General features: G+C 35.6%; 5 protein-coding genes across 11 annotated transcripts in view; 2 read left to right on the forward strand and 3 right to left on the reverse strand.

The window, feature by feature from the left end:
- Positions 1–332: 332 nt before the first annotated feature.
- On the reverse strand, positions 333–15,409 carry LOC139986510 (oxysterol-binding protein-related protein 2). Of its 5 annotated transcripts, XR_011799655.1 has the most exons (11): positions 12,494–13,095; positions 10,410–10,608; positions 10,214–10,323; positions 9,358–9,516; positions 8,753–8,953; positions 8,383–8,572; positions 7,202–7,318; positions 5,966–6,183; positions 1,557–4,944; positions 1,396–1,472; positions 333–1,300 (listed from the first exon to the last, which is right to left on the reverse strand). XR_011799655.1 is itself a non-coding variant. In XM_072001905.1 (9 exons), exons 1-9 carry the CDS (start codon positions 15,271–15,273, stop codon positions 4,842–4,844), a joined length of 1,314 nt encoding a protein of 437 aa, XP_071858006.1. In that variant the 5' UTR covers positions 15,274–15,409; the 3' UTR covers positions 333–4,841. The 5 variants fall into 5 exon arrangements, 2 of the variants coding, with proteins under 2 accessions (XP_071858006.1, XP_071858005.1); XR_011799654.1 differs by having other exon boundaries at positions 333–1,472; XR_011799653.1 differs by having other exon boundaries at positions 1,396–4,944.
- LOC141445744 (uncharacterized) lies at positions 15,402–17,224 on the forward strand. The gene is made up of 3 exons (XM_074111689.1): positions 15,402–15,916; positions 16,164–16,388; positions 16,988–17,224. The coding sequence occupies exons 2-3, from the start codon at positions 16,177–16,179 to the stop codon at positions 17,208–17,210; spliced, it is 435 nt and encodes a 144-aa protein (XP_073967790.1). The 5' UTR covers positions 15,402–15,916; positions 16,164–16,176; the 3' UTR covers positions 17,211–17,224.
- Positions 17,225–17,510: 286 nt separating this feature from the next.
- Positions 17,511–18,930, forward strand: LOC139986512 (cilia- and flagella-associated protein 20). Of its 3 annotated transcripts, XM_072001913.2 has the most exons (4): positions 17,511–17,629; positions 17,815–18,006; positions 18,125–18,357; positions 18,476–18,930. In XM_072001913.2, the coding sequence occupies exons 1-4, from the start codon at positions 17,546–17,548 to the stop codon at positions 18,915–18,917; spliced, it is 951 nt and encodes a 316-aa protein (XP_071858014.1). In that variant the 5' UTR covers positions 17,511–17,545; the 3' UTR covers positions 18,918–18,930. The 3 variants fall into 3 exon arrangements, with proteins under 3 accessions (XP_071858014.1, XP_071858013.1, XP_071858015.1); XM_072001912.1 differs by lacking the exon at positions 17,511–17,629 and having other exon boundaries at positions 17,649–18,006; XM_072001914.1 differs by lacking the exons at positions 17,511–17,629; positions 17,815–18,006 and adding an exon at positions 17,649–17,814.
- A 105-nt stretch (positions 18,931–19,035) lies between these two features.
- Positions 19,036–20,539, reverse strand: Taf9 (TBP-associated factor 9). Its single transcript, XM_072001922.1, has 3 exons — positions 20,343–20,539; positions 19,757–20,206; positions 19,036–19,544 (listed from the first exon to the last, which is right to left on the reverse strand). Exons 1-3 carry the CDS (start codon positions 20,479–20,481, stop codon positions 19,402–19,404), a joined length of 732 nt encoding a protein of 243 aa, XP_071858023.1. The 5' UTR covers positions 20,482–20,539; the 3' UTR covers positions 19,036–19,401.
- LOC139986516 (transcription initiation factor TFIID subunit 9-like) overlaps positions 19,036–20,707 on the reverse strand; it is a 40,086-nt gene continuing 38,414 nt past the window's right edge. Inside the window, exon 4 of the mRNA XM_072001921.1 lies at positions 19,036–19,119. The gene's annotated coding sequence lies outside the window, so the exon portion shown is untranslated. The remainder of the gene's footprint in view (positions 19,120–20,707) is intronic.

The raw sequence follows: 20,707 nt of genomic DNA on the forward strand, positions 1-20,707 counted from the left end.
CGTATTAATCAATTAGGTTCGAGCATATTAAATTTTGTAGCATTCAGTAGTACTTTCATATGACTACAAAAATTTCATCGTTCTATGGAAATAAAATGCAGAACCTGATAAAAAAAAGCTCTTTATTGAAAAATAAGGAATATGCTTTTAGTTTCTGTAGCTACTGTACGTTGATATTGTGATATTGAAAATGTGAAGAAAATATGCGTATAACTGGCACTATAACATGATTGATGAAAATATTTGAACAGTTACCGTAGAAAATGGTAAAAAGAATAAAATTTTGTGGGTAAATAGATGTCTATGACATTACGATAATAAAAGAAAATGACAATTTTTCTTTATAACATTTATTTCTAATATCTATTTATCTATGTACAGATACATACATTTGCCTATGCAACATAAATACAATTATATCCTACAGTCCGTGACCCCGATAGTGTAGCTCTTCTAAATATTATTGGCGCTCTTCAAGTAGTATATTTATATTCTGCCGTTCTTATTATTAGTGTAATAATAACAATTCGCGTTCGTAGTCAATGGATCATACCGATCATCAGAAACGTTATACAGAAGCGTAAGAATGTCTGTTATTACGCAGAGATCAATTCCTATAAGTGTATGTATAATCCATGCGTAATACTGTTTCGTTTCGCAGTAATACTGTCGAGTACATTAATTAATGTCTATGTGCTGTGATGTAGAGAGACTATCTTATCGGTGTTTATCGATAACATCTTTCTTTTCTTCGTCTACGCGACAATAGTCGAACAATTGACTTTAGTTGAAAATGAACTCCATATATTCTAAATTATCATTACAAGTATCACATTTTTTTTAACATATCATTAGCCAAAAATCTATTAATTCATCTAATCTTGTTTCTACGTTAGTTAGTACAGGCGAAAAATTAGAGTTGTTTAAATTATTATCAGAAATTTAAAGTCTTTTACATTACGAACGTAATATCAATGGCGTATGATTTTTAAAAATAATATGTAAATTATTACACAACTAATTTCATAAAGAAACCGCTTTGTACAAAGATACGTATACTCTGTCATATTCTAAAATGATATCATAATCCTTCAATATAAAATACGTATTTCAAATTATATATAAATATAAATAAATTACCCTGAAATGAAGAAACGTCTTAATATTAACTTCTATTGTACAAGACATATCCAGTAGCAATTAATTGATAAAAATAAAGTAGTCGGCCAACGATATAATATGTACAAACTACCTCATGTTCTACTTTCTCCAAGGTGTTGCAATCATCTCAATTTCATCCCTAAACAAAAGTGATTTATGAAATATGAAATCGATAAGTAAAGTAAAAGCAGTTGGTGGTTAGCTGGAAAGATTCATGAAATACAATATACATACAGTTGTAATACACACGTACGTCTACCAATTATGGTATCACTTATGACAAATATTTCGTCAAAGTTGATCAGGATCCTCTATAAAGCAACACATTTGGATGATTTTGTACAACAAACTCTAAGATTTGATGGATGTTAGCTTCTCAAAAGCGATGAACATACTTTTAGCTCATACTGGCCTAAATGTCCACATAGTTTTGCGTAAACAAATCGTTAACAAACCGCGATTACAAACACGGCCGGACGACACTTACACGCTAACGATAAGCCGAGCTAAACCCTATGTATGCACCGGTGAAACTGGCAGAAAATGTGTGAATACGTACGACTATACGTTACACGTTCGAGAAAAAATTAGCATGTTGTATCAGCATGTTGTGTTGGCACTGCTGAGTATCAAATAGATCTACGTTATTTTTAGATTTCGAATCAAACTATCTACGCTATTTGAAAAAATTAAATTGTCATACGATCGTTATTGGTTAGTCGATCATACGCGCATAAAGGCTTTCATGGCTTTTAGCTGTCGTAAATGAGCCTACTATCGAAATTATGGAACTGAATCGGAAAATTCTGTAGATAACTTTTACTGTATATTTCTAACTCTGTTCGAGGATTCTCACGAACGGTAAACGATTATGGTCGAAGTAGTATAAAATAAAATTATAAAATAAAATAGTGTAAATCAATCTTTAGTCGTCAAAATATAAAAGGTAACGATGTTAGAAAAATTAGTTACATCGTTGACTTCATTAGCAAATACGTTCCAAGATAAGCTGCATATTTCTTACGGATATCAAATGGAGAAATCTGCAACGAAGGCAACTTTACAAATCCTAATTCATTTAAATTTCGACAATTTTTTTTGACCAATTTCCAGTAGTATTATCACGTGCTTCGAATCTATCAGTAAGATTTTACAATAAATATCAAGAGACATCATTATGCAATTAATATACGCAGTGAACTCCATAGACACAAATTTCGACAGATAGTAACCTTGAAGAAATCCCTATGCGTATGATCGACCATTACCATCGAGCGAAAGTCGCTTCTGAATGGAGTCAGATAATGTAAAAAATGCTAACGAACCGACCAAAAGTTTGAACAACACCAAATGAATTTACGAAGAAAGAATAACGATTAATATTAATTTATTGCTCGTTCGATGCGTGGTTGCGAAGCTTCCCCGGAGACTTGAGCTAACTATTTTGAGCTAACTTGGTCGAGCGATCGCTCATTCCGCTAGAATTCACCGCCTCGCGCGTAAAATCCTTCTAAATCATTAATATTTAGATACAAGTGTATAGTACAGTCGCTGTATGTACAGAAACCTACTAGTCAAAACTAACGTATCGAGAAGGATGGCGTCGGCTATGGGAGCCGGGCCGGGCTCTCCTTTCATTTAATTCTCTTTTTGTTATAAAAATAGTGTCAGAAGTGATCTTGTGTGCTATGTGTAATCGTAAAAACGAATGTGTTTGCGTGAGAAAGATACGATCGCTGCGATCTCTCGATGGTTCTCCTGGAAGGAAATCGAACAGAAGTACCGTTTCTGTAAATGTCCTGTGTATGTGAGTTTATACGAAGTGCGACGATACAGCTTCAGGAATAATTCTGGGCGGAAATCCAACAATATAGACAATTACCTTCATCTGATCGTTTATTATTAGTTAACATCGATACCAGAAATTATGTTAATTAAGGATAACACGAACAACGAATCAGGAAACGATCCTAGATTTTAGTTAAAAAGATTAGTGCAACGGTAATAATTAAAAAAAAAAAAAAAAAACGATAATAAACGAATTATTCTAGAAACATTACTGTCATATCTCGTACATGTATTGTGTCTGTCTTTATGTAATAAAAAATTTGCGGCTATTTGTTCACCACAATTTCGTTCTACAACGAACATCAACTAACGGATGGACTTCGTGCTGTTATCCTTGTGCCATGGGAACCACCTTAACCGCCCGTGCGAAGCTTTTATAACCGTTTACCGGCCGCCACTACTCTGGCAAAGAACAGCCCGTATAATGATAATAAATTTACGTAACCCACATTCCTGAACGAGGAAAAACAAAGATGGCATAAAGAAAACAACAATACTTCGATTTTCTTCAGCTTCGAAATGATAGACGAAACATTGTAACTAAAGAGAGTAGTTTCGTATGCTAAAACAGCGATCAGCAGAGATCGTGTCATCTGGTTCGTTTCTTCGTGTCGTAAATTCTGCTATGCCGCGTTCCTCGATGGCACTCGAAGATAGAGCGCTAGAACACGTATTTGATTACCTAAAAAAGACTATGCACGTACGACCTGCATACGGAATTGCTCTACGAGGCGTAAGCTTGCTCGTCCGGTTCGATCTATCCGACAGTAGATCGGACATTAGAGATTCGTTGGTATTTTCTCTTCGTGGCGCAGCTTGGGTGACTCTTTTGGATCGCGTCGAAAGAATCTATGGAGGACGATCTCGTGCGAGTACGAGAAAAAATACGCTATCGGTCAAAAGTTTGGAACTATCAGATGTTTAAAAATGTATCGAGATAGAGGAGATTATTCTATTTGAGAGCACCGATCCAGTGATTGTCGAGTCTTCGATCGATAATCATTTGTGTTACAATTTTCTATTTTTTTTTTATTTTAGTAGAATAACGCATTTTAGCTGGCAGAAGACATTTGTAACACAATGAAATCGATATCTCGATTTATTGACGAACGAAAATTATCGAAGGCTCTACAAAAACCCTTTTAAATTTCAATTTGCAATCAACGACGCGAATTGATGAAAGATTCAGTACAACTGATTGGAAAACCGATAGCAAATCTCTTTCCAGATTGGCAAAGCGATGTCAGACTTTTGACCGACAGCGTAGATTTCCAGAGTACTGGGATCGCGTTATCGAGATAAGCGTGTGCCTGTCGTGTAAAGCTGCGCGTTGTACAAAAGTTTCGCTCCTCGCAACCGGAGCATTTATTTGACCTAGAAATCTGGCGCGGTTCCATTCTCGTTGATCGATCGTACAACTGTCATCGTCTTGATGGAACACAATGGTACTTGTCGAGAGAAAAAGCTGCTCTTTACTCTTATTGCGCTTTATCCTCCTAAAACGTGTATTCTTCACGTGCTCGACGACAATGTTTTCATAAGTGTGTTTGAGCGTCGTGCTTGCACCTTCTGTATGATTGACTCTCTGTTATTCGTAGATACATATACATACACGGTATCGATACAAGCGACGAAACTTCGGCTTTAAATCGTTTGAGTACAACAAATCGACCAACGATACAAAATTTGAACGATATCAAGGTAGAAGGGCAACCACCTCGATTTAAGTATATCGGCAATTTGTCTGAATACTCCTCGCCAGGACATGCGAGCTAACTTTTCCATTCTGCTACTCGTTAATTATTCCGCCCGGATGAGGGTTTCCACGTATATTAAAAGATATCTTCCATGTTGCCGTAACCACGGTCCCAATAGCCTCCGCGGTATAACCAGTCCATTTGGTTTGTATATGGATTCATGCCCAATTGGAACCACCTGTGACATATCCGATAATCGATATTTACGATATCTTGAAAGAGCAAGATAGTATATATATATATATATATATATTAATTTTAGAATGGAGAGACTGATACTTGATAAAACAAAATTGAATGAGATTAAGCTTGACGAAGCGAAAGTTTTAGAATAATTTTGAAGGAAGCTGAGCGATTTTAGATGGCCTTCTAAAATTTAGAATTTCAAAGTTCGAAGGAAATATTGCGCGCATGAGGGGACTTCGGGAGATATTTTTAACATAAAATAGATTCTCTGAGCATCGTCACACGGTTTACACTCACGAACAATGTCGAACATCCGCTCTAACTTTACTTATCCATCTCACGTGACAATGATGTTACATAATCCTCCGTGTAAAAGTACGAACGAATTAAAGATGTCTCACGATATAAGAATAATTGTAAAAGGAAAAGGAAATTCAATAAGCTAGAAACCATGAGAAGGTATTATGATAACTTTGAACGAACTGAAATATTTATTTTTATTGGTACCTTACTTTTTCATCGTGCCTAGATAAACTAATCTAATAGAACGATTACATCAGATTGATCGATATTATATATTTTTCCTGACTATGAAAGCACAAATTCTCTTCTAATATACAGATTCGATAATTACAGTAGCATGTCGTTATCAATTACCTAGCACAGAAAAGAAAAATCGTCTGTATATTATTCAAAAAACGGTATCTGGATAATTGATCGTGACGATCCAATGTTTAAAACCAGTATAAATATTCAAACGGTTTCTATGAATATTTAAACAACGTTATTATATGTATTCTTTAATTATCTAGTGAAATCAATTAAACAACCAAGTCACTCTGCTGCGCTAAATAAGCAGGTGAGGAAATCAAAGGTGAAAAAGTGTTATGCAATATGCTTGATAAATTATTTGTATGACGTTATTTGTATGACGTTATGGGAAAGATCAAGTAGGAGATCGTGCGATCGTTCGATTCTTTCAAGCAATGCAATTATTTTTAATTATTTATTACCTGGGTGTCCAATCGTCTCCTTTCTTGTGCTTTCGCGATTTCCGTGTATCTCTTTGCTTCTCTTCGAGTCTCGTCTTCTCAGCCGCAGCTCCATCTTGATCGCCGTTCTCCAATTTCCTAATATCCGGCCTTAATCTCGAATCCGTCGGACATATAACTTTTTCTATTTCCGGTGTCAGTTCGTTTAACGACATTGCAAACGTTGTAAACTGGTAATACTGGAAAACGATCCGACAAATGTTTTAAACGTCACGCTGATGCAGTGATTCGCGAAAGTATTTAATTACGCTGACCACGGAATTTTCCTATGGATATATTGTGTGTATTATAAATTTATATGCATTATGAACTTTCTAAAATTTCGTTAGCTCTGCGACGAGACACGACTGTCGTGATTACAATAGTATTTAAAATCGATTCGAAAATCTATATGGAATTTACAAGACATTGATTGCTGTTGAAGTGGTCAGCACTTCTAAGAAAACTCTACATCTGGTCTTTTTAGTTTTCTCAAGCACCGATGCCATCGACAGCGTATAGACAATAGACTGGAAGCGTGCGGATCGGGACCAGCTCAAATTATATTCCTACTTGTACTTACACTTCTGTATTAAAATATATTTTCTACTTTACAATTTATCCACGCGTTCCTCTGTTCATACATCTAATAACCCTAACAATTGCACGTACAATTAGTAAAGAAATTAGCGTACTAATACACGAACAGTAGCCTTAAACGTATAATTAAAGCTAACAATGGTCTCGTTACACGTAGCTTATTAATACAGTGAATAATTGACTGTTCAAGTGGTTTGATCATTTTTGTAAAGTGTATGCTTTCGAAATACCTTGCAACTTGTTGTATATCCATTTTCAGATTCGTTTCAGATTTCACGAATACAACACGATAGTCGTCTCTCGTTACAGTGCAAACGAAATTTCAAAACGTTTCTACAAGCGTCCGAAATACTTTCGTGAGCCACAGCGCATCGAAGGAAATAAGTTTAGTAAAATGATTCAATGGAACACAACTGCGGATATTTATGCAAATTCATATTTTTGTGAATACAATTAAAAGCGGAGATTTGTCACGTCTATTAAATATTGTAGTATTCTACTTTGGATACTTTATACATTTTTGCATATTATATGCGTCCTGTGAATTTTTCTACAAATTTTCCACAAATGCATAAAACACCCGCAGTCTAATAATAATAATAAACAAGGTTTTATTACATCTGCGCTATTAGTTGGCCTCGGTGAAGCTTCCCAAAGAGTAATCGATCCAGGAATGTCTTCGATCGTTGGAGTATCGTCTCCGTCTATACTCGCTGATGGATCGTCGATCGCATCCTTAAATAACCGTGAAAATTGTTTCAACAAATGTATCGAAATATTCCAGTGAAACATACTAAATCAGAATACGTTAAAACGAAATAGAGCGAACGCTTAGGCAGCAGTATTTTATTAGAGTCAAATATCGTAGAAATATTTCATTAGAAATAATCCTAATACGATATTTTATAAATTTTGAATGTTCTAATTATTATCAGTTTTTAACTGCAAGATTTCTTCGAAGAATGACACGATATAATTACTGTTCGTAAATTACGTGAAACATTTGCTAATCCTTTCACGGTGAGATTTTTTTTTCTTTTTTACGAAGAGAACTTGTTGAAGTTGTTGAATATTCAATGCTTTAATGAATGAAGGTACGTATAAATAGGGGTAACATATGATGATCCATATATAACTCGCTTTTAAAACAGTCACTTGAAAGTTGAGAGCATAAAACCGATGAATGGAAAGCAAAATTTTTATACTATACGCGTGTGTGTTATCTTTTGATCGTAATTATCTCGAATTTTAGAGAAATTTCCCAGAAAACATGAATACTTCATTATACGCGTGTGTGTTATCTTTTGATCGGAATTATCTCGAATTTTAGAGAAATTTCCCAGAAAGAGGAAGGATCGTTTTTATCTCTCGATCATGCGTTTCAAGTTGATTTCGCGTTATACCTAAAGCGTAAAAGTTACTCGTACACGTTTGACATTTATCATAAAAAAGCAAATCTCCTGTCAAGTGTCGGAATTAAAATTTGTAATAAATAAATACGAAACCAAGAGACTACGATACATGTTCATAAACACTCGAACATTCATAGCAAGCAATTCATACATCCAAATCTTGTGCATCTTTCCCTACATTTATTCCACTTTCACAAAAATAGAAATACATTTTTATCATATTTCCATTGAGTAGCTCGATCAATATGTAAAACTTATAGTAAAAAAGGATCGTGTCATACTAAAATCCTCGAAAGAAATAAGAAACATATTATTCATCTCTCTCTTTGAAAAAGACTACGATTCTACTAAATTTCTATCAAATTCCTCGATTAATATCGCAAATACCTGGTGAGAGGGTTTGAACGCTCCGACCTTGAGGCTGTGCAGTTTCGCGAGGACCTTCTTATGGCCAGGACTGCCCTGAGGACTCTTTGCCTCGCGTTTCACCTTCTCCAACGCTTCTTCGTACAACGCAGGATCGCACACCATCATCCTCTCCGTCCATTTTCCATAAAGAAATAGCAGTTTCCTCTTCCTAAACGGTAAACAAACGAGACTTAAGTCCAAACCATCATTATTTTTTGAATAGAAACTGTCGTCGATCGAAACGCGTGTAAAACGTGTATACGGTCTATCAGCATGCAGCTCGGTTTGCTACGGAGAATCGCTGTTACCGTTTGCAAATTCAAGTGATGATAAACTGTTACCAGCTTACTCTTGATCCGTTACGAAGCCTTCGACTCGATGAAGGTCCTTGGCATTGCAGCTAGCGCTTTTAAAACACAGAGTCGCCTTCAAGTTCGCTCCGCCGCTTTGTTTGATCTCCAAGGAACCGAGCTGTTCCATCCATAATTGGCCTACCAGCACGTTGTGCAGTATACAATTGATATTCTGCCAAGTATACGCTTCCTTCCATCTGAATTCGTACAAAGTGCTTTCTTTAGAACGCCGGATGCAATCTTTATTTACTGAGTTTTTATTATTTTGGCGCCTTTAGTCTTAGATCTTTGTTTATTTGTTTCTTTGAAACTGGTTGTACAGAGCTTCTAGTACAACGAGAACGATGATAAGAAACCGTAACGGAAATGTAACGAAAGAATATACCTACGTATGTGTATATTGCTGTATGTACGTGGTCACTTTTACAAGTTACTCGAACGTGCAGTCAAATTTTCTTACTGTTCGAGTACATTCGAGAGTAATTCTATTGGGTTGGCAACTAAGTGATTGCGGATTTTGTCATTAGGTGGTATTGACAAAATCCGCAATCACTTAGTTGCCAACCCAATATACGCAACAATAAACGAATCGGGCACTTACTTAGGAAGCTCGACGGTGACAATACCCTTTGGATGTACTTGGATAGATGTACCCCAGAACTTCAATTTCGGGTGTATAGTGCCGTGGAATGTGAATTCCTCGCTGTCCGCGTGGAACGCGGATACCGGTGGATGATGCGACACTTGTTCGCAGACTATTCTAAATAAAGACACAGAGTAAACATGCGTGAACGAGTTCCTACATTTTCTCGATAATGTTACAAATTGGTAGATTGCGCTGTTTCCATGCTTAATGGCAAATAGACTTTAATCCTTTGGAGTTGTCTAATCGTTTCTAGGATATTCTCGAAGAATAACTTCCCAGATGCTTCGTTGGAATATAATCGCAATACGAAATGTATTAGGTTGTCCGAAAAGTTTCTTTCGTTTCATGAGACGACGATAGATGAACAACAATTTCTGTTTAATATTATTTTATTGAATTAGGTATAATCTATTTCGTTAAAGTTCTATTACTACGTTCGTGGATAATTCAATAAACTAATATAAAACAACAAACATCGTGTGTCTATTATTTCCTTATAAAACGAAAGAAACTTTTCGGACAACCTAGTACTTCGATAGAATAATTCAATATTAAAACTTCATTCTGAATTGAGTACTTGTTACCTACTCGGCAACTACTCGACCACAAACTATTAAATTTAATCTTCGGTATAGCAATTTAATTAAAATTCATCTAGCTATTGTCATTTGATAAATTCATTAAACCACAAGTCGATACTCGAATAATACTTGTCAGAGACCGCGTTAACAATCGAATACTTAATTAACTTTGACGCAGAAACTAAACTAAACTGAAATGTTTTTGATAACTTGGACGGTCGGCCACTTACCGGAAGTCCTCGCGCTCCAACTCGTAAGTTTCACCGAGTATCGGATTGAAGGGTTTGCCAAGTCTTTCCCAGTTCGAAGCCAAAGCACTTACAGCGAATGCAGCGACGTACTACGACACAGAGAATATTTTTTACGCTTAAGGAAAAAGATTTTCCTTCAAACAACTTTCGCAACGTAATAAAAACTTCCATTTACCTGCAACCTTCCAATTGGAGTTTCTTCTTGAGCCGCTAGCTTAAGCAATTTCGCGTATTCCATGTACTCTGCGACACGTTGGAGGAAGGAAAGTGGTTCGTTGAATATGACCGGCATGGTGATCTTGCTGAGGTCTTTGCCCAGTGATATCACCGAGCATAAATTCACTTCCGAATGACCCGGAACTGGTAACGTTGTTCTTAAAAGCAAATGATTATTATAAAATTTCATGAAAAATTTCCACTCGATAAAATTTGTACAACGATATCCAAAGATCTAATACCGATATTTAAAAGCTTATATACGATCACCCACAAAGATTTTCGTATATTCTATAAAAAGACTATTCTTTTAAATGAAAATGTAAAACGAAATTAAAATTAAAATTAAAACTGAAATAAAATTAGAAATATACTTTATCATTGATGCGATATTACTTATGCAAGTAAAAGAATGTGCTACGATATTTCACTGTCAAGTTAGTATTAATTAACACTTACTGTGCTAAGTAAGACAACTAGAAACCGTTTTATTATTACTCGACTGCGTGTATTTATACAGACTCGTATCATATTTGTGAACATAATTAAAGAAATGAGATATAAACAAAGCTTGTTTCACCTACTAAATATTACGATCAGTGTTCTACTTTGGATATTTCTATTTATTTTTGCATCCTCGAATTTTTTATAAACGAATAAAAATCCACAGTCTGATTGTTACTCTATATGTTAGGAGAATAAATATGTTATCGTACAATGTTGAAGAGATATCAATTTGGTCCACTCCATCGACGATAATTATTTGATTTTTAAAAAGTTGAACACCAATTATACCAATTAATTAATTAGTAGTATAATAACGAATGCTTTTCCAGCGTGAAATGAGAGAGACTCGGGCAAATCGTTAAATAGTATTATACATTGTATATTTTAAATGTTATCATATATATTGAGATACGTGCTTTATTTTCGGAATTTTTCGTTTCTTTTTTTTTTTTTTTATTAAGATGTGAAGAATTTTTCCAGAAATAAAATTCGTTATTTTAATTTCTGAACAGCTCGCGTATATTTTATTTAAACAAAGAATAGTCCGTTTATAATACGCATAGAAATGTTGACGACTGATTGGCACATTCGGAACACAGATTTATATCTTAGACGTAAACCTATAGATCATAAAATGGAAATATTTGTCTTAATCGATCTTGCTAATAAGCAGCGTAAAGCATGCATGTGAGAGCAGTGCGCAAAATATAATCGATCGTCCTATAAACGAGTTGCTTTAGCAACAATAATATTTAATCGGAATCGATAAATTGGCCAGAATCTGGTCAAGTACGGTCGTCAATTACGTCATTTAAAACACTAGCAACACGCTTATGCAACTTACGGTCGATGTTCGTGCAAAGAATTTCCGAACTTTCTTACGAAACATTTAACCTGTCTGCACAATTGTCTCAATAATTATCTATCGAACCCGATAAGAGCTGTGTAAGATCTTTAAAAATTTTGGAAAAACATAACACGTCCGTTATTATTGATTTTCTGATTCTCATGTTGCTTGATGATTCGAAGCATATTATTACCTAACCATTGCATAATTGAAAAGATACAACCTATTAAACCGAAAGATATAAATCTTTTTCGTACGTTTTTTAGAACTGGTACTGTAGTAATCGATATTTTTTGGTGAAAATATATGTCTAATTTCAAAATTAAGTAGAGCCAAATGAATTAAATTAAAAAGACCACAATATAATATCACCGACAACGATATTGGTAATATCGTCAACATGATGGATACAATTTGACACGCTTCTCATGTTATTTGAAAACTCATAGAGAAATAAGAAATGTAACTCATCGCGCTTTTTCTCTACGATCTTCGTACACTGTCCCAATTTCCACGAGTCATATGCCAATATCGAGCAACAGTCGCGAGGATCGCTTAACAAAATCGCCGTAGCTGCTGTTCAGGTACTTTATCGGGAAAGAGAGAGCGGCTTCGTGGCCGGCTGAGCTGTGATTCTCGCAGCAAGTATTCTTTAGGAAAAGCCTCGAAGCGACCAAGCGATCACGCACCTGTACGGTCTCTGTGTTATTTCGTTGGCCATCATATACGAGCTTATCGGGATTATCGAGCGTGGGCAACTGTGTTCCTCGAAACCGTGGCCTCGAAGCGGCTCGTCCCGTCTCTCGGTCCACCGTCTCTAAACGACGACGTCACGGCAACCAACGACATCCAGATAGGGATCAAAGATTCGTAAATCGCGTGGCTATACGACGCACAGCCGCCCCTTTTTTTTCTTCTTCTTCTTTCGCTACGGTAACCCTTTCACACGTACAAGAATTACATTCACACGTACATTCCACGGTTACGCGACTGAACGGAAGCTGAAGATGGGTGCACGAAGACGACCCTTCGCGTTCTCCAAAGGTGCAATACCCGGCTATCGCCGTAACATCCTCGACTCGGATGCTAAGAACGCGATTTAGAAGTGATTCGTTGGAAAAAGTAAGGTCAGTTTCAAAGGGATCACTGGATTGCTTGACATGTGATCACGACGATATAGCGCGCCTGTTTGCTTGCGAATCACGGAACTCGCGATCAGCTGTACACCCGGAGACTGCACACGTTGAGCATGCGGGCGTGACGAGGGCTCCGGCGCACCCTCTTCACCCTCGCCGCGTCCTACTCGCACCCTTCCGAGCTACACGCTTCGCGCGGCATACCCGTCTCACTCGTGTCGCGCTCGTTACTCTCCAGAAAATATCAATAAGTTGGAGCATGGTTATTGTGGCTCGTACAACGTTCTGTTCCGTTGGACGGGGACGTCTTATTCGCTGTGGCGACCGGCACGTATGTGCGCAGCCGGACGCGGGAGAAGCTTGTACGGAGATTTGAATTTCAGACGCGGCGGTCTTTCTTGTCAAGGGCCAGTTCTGTGCGAATTAATACAACGTTATTTAACATGCAATTATTCCTGATCAAAGCTGTATCATTAAATTCTAAACGCTTCTAGATTGTTCTAGATTCTAACGTTATTTAGAAGATATTGAGCTCGGATGGTCTGATTTGAAACTTTATTAGGAATAAGATCATGCAATTTTTTCGTTCTACTTAATTCCTTGATATTGAATTACCCAGACAATTATACACTTTTATATATACTCGTTATCATTATTAATATACATAGTTTTTAAACAATTCAACGAGTTCGATGACCATAGTCATAATCTAATCGTACTAATAAGGAACCAAATACAGCGTCACGAGCAGAAGATACTGAATTTATTAAATGAACTCAACAATTAAATAAAACACTCTGAAACTAAAGTAATAAAAATTGTAATTTAACAATTTCCTTTTTCAAAGCTAAATCCCTTCCATAAATGCCACAAGTACTTATATTAGGCTTCCTGAGTGACCCTACGTTGGCGCGACCAGAGTTAAACGGGCAACAGTTTATTTTTAACGCAATTTCTAGCACGCTGACTATCACCGGAGCAATTATACCGGGTTAAAGAAATTCTGTTTAGCTAACGCGTTGTAACGAGATGATAGCTGAGTAGACGAAAGGGCAAAAGTTCGTCGTTGACCCGTGTGTTTGCAACTACCGTTTATCGATTGCAGTACACGATTACTTAGCCGATACGAAACCGTGCACGGTTTAATCGATGCGGTAACGAAGTTGTCGGCGACATGTCTGCGTAATTGTAATCGAATTTTCATAGCTCCTAGGAGCGGTGCGCAATATGCCGTCGCACAGAAACGAGAAACCAACCCCTCGAGGACTCGATAGCGCTTCGATAAATATCCTTCGTGCTCTGCGTCTATTTCCCGAGACAATAGCACGCGATGAAGCTCTTACCGCAGTTTCAATGGACTATGTACGATACACGTTAATTAAAATTCTTGTCTGTTTTCAGGATATGGCCGTGACTGGCTATCGATGATTCAGAAATTTGATTCTATACGCAGGCTAGTCTGAAAATTGTGATATAATCGAGAAACGAACTTGTTAACACGATGACTGTCACGGTGATTATACCCACGTTATTAAACTTTTTCGAACGGTTAAAATAAGATAAATCTCACGGATTAAGAAATTTTCGACAATGTCAATGATTTTGATTAAAGATCACGAAAAGGTTAATCACTTTTATAAAATTTTCTTATCTTATGTATATGATAAATTATATTTTTTAAGAAAAATTATATGTACTTTCCTCGTTAGTGATGTATGAAGCAGAAAAAAAGACTAAAGAAATTTTCATGAATATTCTTCACATTGGTAAATACACATTGTCATCGCAACACGCGTTTAATTTAATTATATGTCGTTTCGTTCTGCGTGTAAAAAGTGTAATCGATAAAAATGACAAAAATTGCTAAATGAAATATACATTACTGTATCGTTATTTTGTTATTCTCATTATATATTATTTAATGCTTATAATTATGTATATTTCACTATCACAAACGAAAAAGTTTTCTAATTCTTTATGATACATTCAAGAGATCTCTTATACTTACATCTTATCAGAAATTGTGTATTTTACGTATTTTTCAACATCGTAACAAACTTTTCTTACAAAAGTTTCTTTATGTATTCGCTGAGGCATGCATCCCTATTAAAGTAAAATGACATTTATCCTTTCTTGATATTTTATAAAAATAAATTTCTCAGTTCTTTGTAAATATAAATAAATATTAAGAAATCAATTTAAAGTTGAATGTAGATTATACATATGCAAATAAAGGAATCATATCGAGTTGCTGCATAAGTAACTTCTCATCGAATGCAAAACCACATTCTTATTGTTTCTGTAGTAGATACTTACCTCAAATACAATGTCATCGTGGAAAGGTATAATAAACATAATTCAATTAATTCGGTTCGTCTTAAGGATCGTGTAATTACATACTTCACTCGTATCACTCTACAGATTCGTCCCAAACGACAAATTCAGTACAACTGCGATAATAGTGTGTTACATATAAATACAACAGGAACTTGTACACCTGCCATTTCCATTACCAGAAATTAATTTAATTCTCTAAACAGGTATCTTCACGAACTATCGTGCAACGTACAAATGGAACGCGAGTCATAGATCGTTCGTGAGCTTCGTCGCGGCGTGACTTTATCTGACTGGCAAATTCCTGAGATTACCGCATAATCTTCTCGCAGTCGACTAATTGGAATGGATTAATGGTTCTGTGTGGGAAGTTCGGTGGTTCGACGTGTACACAGGCAAACGCATTGGAATAAGAATGAACCGAATCTCTATTGATTCACCTGGAAACCAAATCGATATCCGTACGAGGCACAGGGGCTCACTTCGTTGCAGATCGGCCAACTTTCGTCGGATCAACGGAGAGACCAGTCAGACTCGCCGAATCGACCATCGAAAAATTCTCCAGTTCGAGCTGCGCGTTTATGGCGATCATCACGTTCCCTTCTTTCGACCATTTAATTTCAAATTTTAGCTTTATCCTGCGTGAGTAATCGTTTTCTGTGATATTTCGTTTCGATAAAGTACACTTGAAGAAACAATTAAATGTATTAATTATTCTAAACACTTTGGAAAATCTTTGACTTGTGTAATTGTTTATACTGTTTTTATGAATTTTTCGCCCATTGAATTGAAATTAGAAAATGAGAATTGCTTGGGTTTCATTCATAAATGATTCATAGGTAAATGATTTATAAAAAAAAAAAGTCGATATTTTTGTGTGAATTCGTAGTTTATGTATCACGATGACCGATCAGGAAGGAGAGAAAATTGTGGATACGGAAAATGACCTGGATCATGATAAAGAAGAGCTTACGACCGAAACGAAGGAAGATATTTCTGCAGCGAAACCACGTGCTAGGAGATATCTCACGAAACATATGAAATTATATCCGGAATTGTATAGAAGCGATGTCTCGATACATCCAAGTTATACTACTCTTAAAAATCTACCTTAGTAAGGATTATTTCATTCGCGAAAATAAATATCATTATTTCTACTAAATTATACTTTGACTTGGAATTAAATTGGATAGCTTTTTAACAATTTCTTCTGTCCTTTGGTAGAACTTATATATTACTTTCAATACAGAATAGTTTCAAAAATATTAAAGGCAAAGTTAATTTTCTTATTTTGCTGTTACGATATTTTGATATAAATTTTTACCTTTTCTTTATATTCTTAACAATTCAACGTAGGTGACATCCTATTTGAAGACTGAAATGCTCTCCTTGCTCTTTAATATCCTTTCATCCTAGATATTCTTAATTTAATTGATAATATTTGTTAACCTCGTTGTTTACTTATTTTTCTAAATATTTTCTGTTAAAACGCGTATCAAACATTTAACGATTATGGCTGTAATTATCGTTGAACATTCAGCAACTAAATTTTACATAATTAAGACGACACAGGGTTAATAGCAGTGAATGTGTCAATATCGTAAATATTCAGAGAATATTAAATTATAAAATATATAAAAACATTTTTATATCTCCTCGATATTTCAATATTTCAAAAGTCGTCTTTCGACAAAATGTTTAATCTGTTAAAAGTTACGTGGTCTGCCGACGACGTGTACAGAGGACCAAGAAGCAGATCAAGCGTCAGCTGAACCGCGATATCATGCACTTTGCGATGATGCAGTTGTTCGCCATCGATAGCGTCAGGATCGACCGTGTATTCAGCGTCGGGATGCCACCGAAGACATTGATTGTCCCCGATTTGCTAACCGTGAACGAAAGACGTCACATCAACGAGCTTCTTCGTGACACATAACGAAACAGCATCTCATTGTGCTCCCAACATTCATTGTGTACGATATGTATCGACATGTGCGATCGAATAAAAGTTGCATTGATACATTGAATAAAGTGGGCGAGTCTATTTCCTTCCTGTAACAAAAAGGTAAACAGACTCCCGAAGCTTTCACGCGAAATCAGAAGAGAAAACAAATTCGATTCGACTAGGAGGGAAACAAAGAAATTCTCATACTTTACGTGTATTAAATGGTTAAACGTGACGTTTTCTCGGGATAATGATAACATGAAAATATTATAATACTTTTTTCCTTTTGATTATTTTTATTAATTCGATGAGAGCAGAAACGTAGGATGTTTCGTAACAAGTATCAGCATGGACTTATGTCTGTTTTGTACAGCTGCGGATCACGTCCGCTAGAGTTATGGGATATGCACGTAAGTTCATCATAATATAAAGAAAACATAAGGAAAGATAACTCTATTTTATGAAATTAATAAAAATAGTTTCACTGTCAGATTTAACGCCATTAATTTCTCCAAATATTATATCTGTTCAAGTTAGTAAAATAAATCTCATTGCATTTGATCTGTTTGCTCCGAGTATCAATCGTCTCGTACAGGTGAAAAATGGATACATTCGAAGAGTAACAGACGACGAAGTGAAATCTCTAGCTCTGGAAATAGCCGGAACCAACGTCACAACAACGTACATCTTCTGCCCATGTGATCCCAAGAAAGTCCTTGGCATTAAACTCCCGTTTCTCATAATGATTATCAAGAATATGAAGAAGTACTTCACGTTCGAAATAACAGTAAATGTCTCACGAGGAAAGCCCTTTACTGATTATATTTTTTTCAATAGCAGTAATAGTATTTCGTAAAACTACAATGAATGTAGAAAAGAAGTATATTTCATTTTTGATTCGACAGATACTCGACGACAAGGATATGCACAGAAGGTTTCGCATGAGCAATTTTCAAAGCACCACGCGAGTTCGACCATTCTGCACATCGATGCCGATCGGTCTATCCGGTGGTTGGAATCAAATTCAATTTAATCTCGCGGACTTCACGCGGAGAGCGTACGGGACAAATTATGTCGAAACTACACGCATACAGATCCACGCAAACTGCAGGGTTCGACGTATCTATTTTGCGGACAGGTAGAAAATTGATCTGGTTTTCCCAATATTGATACTAAACGCATGAAATTAATAGCTACCTTTTTTAAAGAAACTTTTCTTGCGTCAAGCTTATGGAACGATAAAATATGTTTTACAGACTTTATTCGGAAGATGAATTACCCGAAGATTTTAAACTCTTCAAGCCACTTCAGCGAGTGAAATGCGTGCGGGAAAAGGATGTGGCGAAAGAAAAAGGAAAAGAACCGGAGAAGATTGAAACCGAAGAACCTCCACCTTTCGAAGCGGGTGAAGTAGCGGAAGAAGCAGAAGAGCCTGAAGAAGAGCCAACGGAAGATGAATTGGCCGAAGAAGAGATTGCTCCTATAGAAGACGTGCGAAGGCCAGATGAAATGGAGGAAGAGGATGAGGAAGAAGAAGACGAGGATGAAGTAGAACCTGCAGATGTAGGTGATTACGTAGACGAAGACGAAGGTGACGAACCTGTACCTGCTCCAACAACTCCTGGATATGCCACAGAAGACGAAACTGATGTAGAACAAGATGAGGCCGATGAAGATGAAGAATACGGAGTTCCATAGTGAACAGCCCTCGACTTTGTGTAAATACGGTGAATAAAATGTGTATATTTGCGAGGCTTAAAATAAAATTCAAATAGATTACCTTCGAAATAAGTAGGAAGTTGAGAAATTCTATTAATTTATTTAGACAATTATCCCACTTTTTTCTTTATTATCTTATATTGTTTCATGGAAATATTTTACAATACTGAACAAAAAATATCTCTATTATTTTCTTAATTTCCGCTTGAAAAATGTTTAGGAGAAATATAATATACAAAATATGATGATATACAATAAATATATGCAAGTAGAATATAAATTTGTTGAATTCACTATGTACACATTTGTACAATGTCCTCCAATAAAAAATATACAGTTTCAAAAAGGTAAAATTTAATTGAGGCGTTATGTTAAATAATAAAATTATTTTGATACTATATACACCGATTTAAACGATAAAAAAACAAAAAATATAAAATAATTTATCCACCGCCCTTTATTACTATGATACGTCATGATCATCATCTCTTTTTCTTTTTATAGTATCGTCAATCTCTACTTTAATAGGTGGCATTGTTTGTCCTGAAGAAATCTGTATTTTTGGCTTGGTTACTTGTGCCTTTACGGTAGTTCCTCCAGTTGCGGCTATAAATTTAAACGATTAATATAAACAAAAAGAAAAATATAATAGCAAATATTATTATTATTACACAAACAATTTTGTATCTTACGTATTAATGAAATATGGATAGAGGGAATAGATGTTTGGGAATGCAACGTCCGTAAGGGATCTGTGATACGATATAATTAACAAATTAGTTTCTGTCATATATTCTTTACTTTCCTGTATCATTTACCTGATGAAAATTTCAGGACAGGTTTTGGCATTGAAATGCTTTGTGTCCTGGCAACTGTTGCAAGCGTCCCAGGCCTTTTAACTATGGATAGGCCAGATTTATTACTTTCTACTCTGATCTTAGACTGACCACTTTGGATGTTATTTCCAACCAAAGAATGCAATGGTTTCCCAACCACTTTCTTCGTTGTATTCTTAAGTTTATAATTTGTTGCATTCAAGCAAAATCTGTCAGGTGGTAATCTTAAACCACTGTTTGATTTGACAAATGGCAGTGGTACGTTGTTTTTTGCCCGAGCAACATCTAATAACACTTCTCTTGGTGGTGGATTTGTAAACGTACGTTCCAATTGCATCTTAACTGCTAATCTAACGTCATCCAAATCGATAAACTTTTTTTTAGCATGATTTGCGTAAATTCTACTGTCGTCTAATATGCAAGTAACATAACCTGCGAAATTTAAGCCGAAAATAACTTTATAGCTTACTTCCAAATGTAAAATCATAAATGCAAAATCATGCACGATTATATACTTCATTGCATCTACATTACTTTAAATAAATTGTAAATATGATAAATTACGTACGATACGTAAATTCGAGCAATTGGTTTATAACCTTCGAATCATAATCTGTAATTCCCATGTCTTTCATAATTGACATTATAACTTGAGCATCTTTTGGAATATGTTTTAGGTGGCTTATAGTTTTCGGTTTTTCCGCCATTTTAGGAAATACTTCCCTTATAATCGTACTTTTTACAATTGCGAGTGACAACTACATGTATCTTGACTTAACATTTCAACTCAAAGTTTGACTAAACATTATGAAGTACACGCCAATATCATGCAGTGCTACCATTTAGAAAGTTTAAACTTTACAAGATCAGCAATTTATTATTTTCAAATTTCGTAATGAATAATAATTATTCATTGCTGTAATCATTTTTACT

Source organism: Bombus fervidus, chromosome 4 (genome assembly GCF_041682495.2).
Source record: "Bombus fervidus isolate BK054 chromosome 4, iyBomFerv1, whole genome shotgun sequence".
NCBI classification, from domain to species: domain Eukaryota; kingdom Metazoa; phylum Arthropoda; class Insecta; order Hymenoptera; family Apidae; genus Bombus; species Bombus fervidus.

Excerpts from the sequence above, each read along its gene's own strand:
- LOC139986510 (XM_072001904.1), bottom strand. The coding sequence starts at position 12,528 with ATGATGGCCAACGAAATAACACAGAGACCGTACAG. Across the intron at positions 10,609-12,493 it reads ATAACACAGAGACCGTACAG|AACAACGTTACCAGTTCCGG; the intron begins GTGCGTGATCGC and ends TTTGCTTTTAAG. Across the intron at positions 7,319-8,382 it reads CGTTCAAACCCTCTCACCAG|GATGCGATCGACGATCCATC; the intron begins GTATTTGCGATA and ends CGGTTATTTAAG.
- LOC141445744 (XM_074111689.1), top strand. The coding sequence starts at position 16,177 with ATGACCGATCAGGAAGGAGAGAAAATTGTGGATACGGAAAATGACCTG. Across the intron at positions 16,389-16,987 it reads ACTCTTAAAAATCTACCTTA|TTACGTGGTCTGCCGACGAC; the intron begins GTAAGGATTATT and ends ATCTGTTAAAAG.
- LOC139986512 (XM_072001912.1), top strand. The coding sequence starts at position 17,680 with ATGAAATTAATAAAAATAGTTTCACTGTCAGATTTAACGCCATTAATT. Across the intron at positions 18,007-18,124 it reads ACTTCACGTTCGAAATAACA|ATACTCGACGACAAGGATAT; the intron begins GTAAATGTCTCA and ends TTGATTCGACAG. Across the intron at positions 18,358-18,475 it reads CGTATCTATTTTGCGGACAG|ACTTTATTCGGAAGATGAAT; the intron begins GTAGAAAATTGA and ends TATGTTTTACAG.
- Taf9 (XM_072001922.1), bottom strand. The coding sequence starts at position 20,481 with ATGGCGGAAAAACCGAAAACTATAAGCCACCTAAAACATATTCCAAAA. Across the intron at positions 20,207-20,342 it reads ATTGCTCGAATTTACGTATC|GTTATGTTACTTGCATATTA; the intron begins GTACGTAATTTA and ends TAAATTTCGCAG. Across the intron at positions 19,545-19,756 it reads TGTCCTGAAATTTTCATCAG|CCGCAACTGGAGGAACTACC; the intron begins GTAAATGATACA and ends TTAAATTTATAG.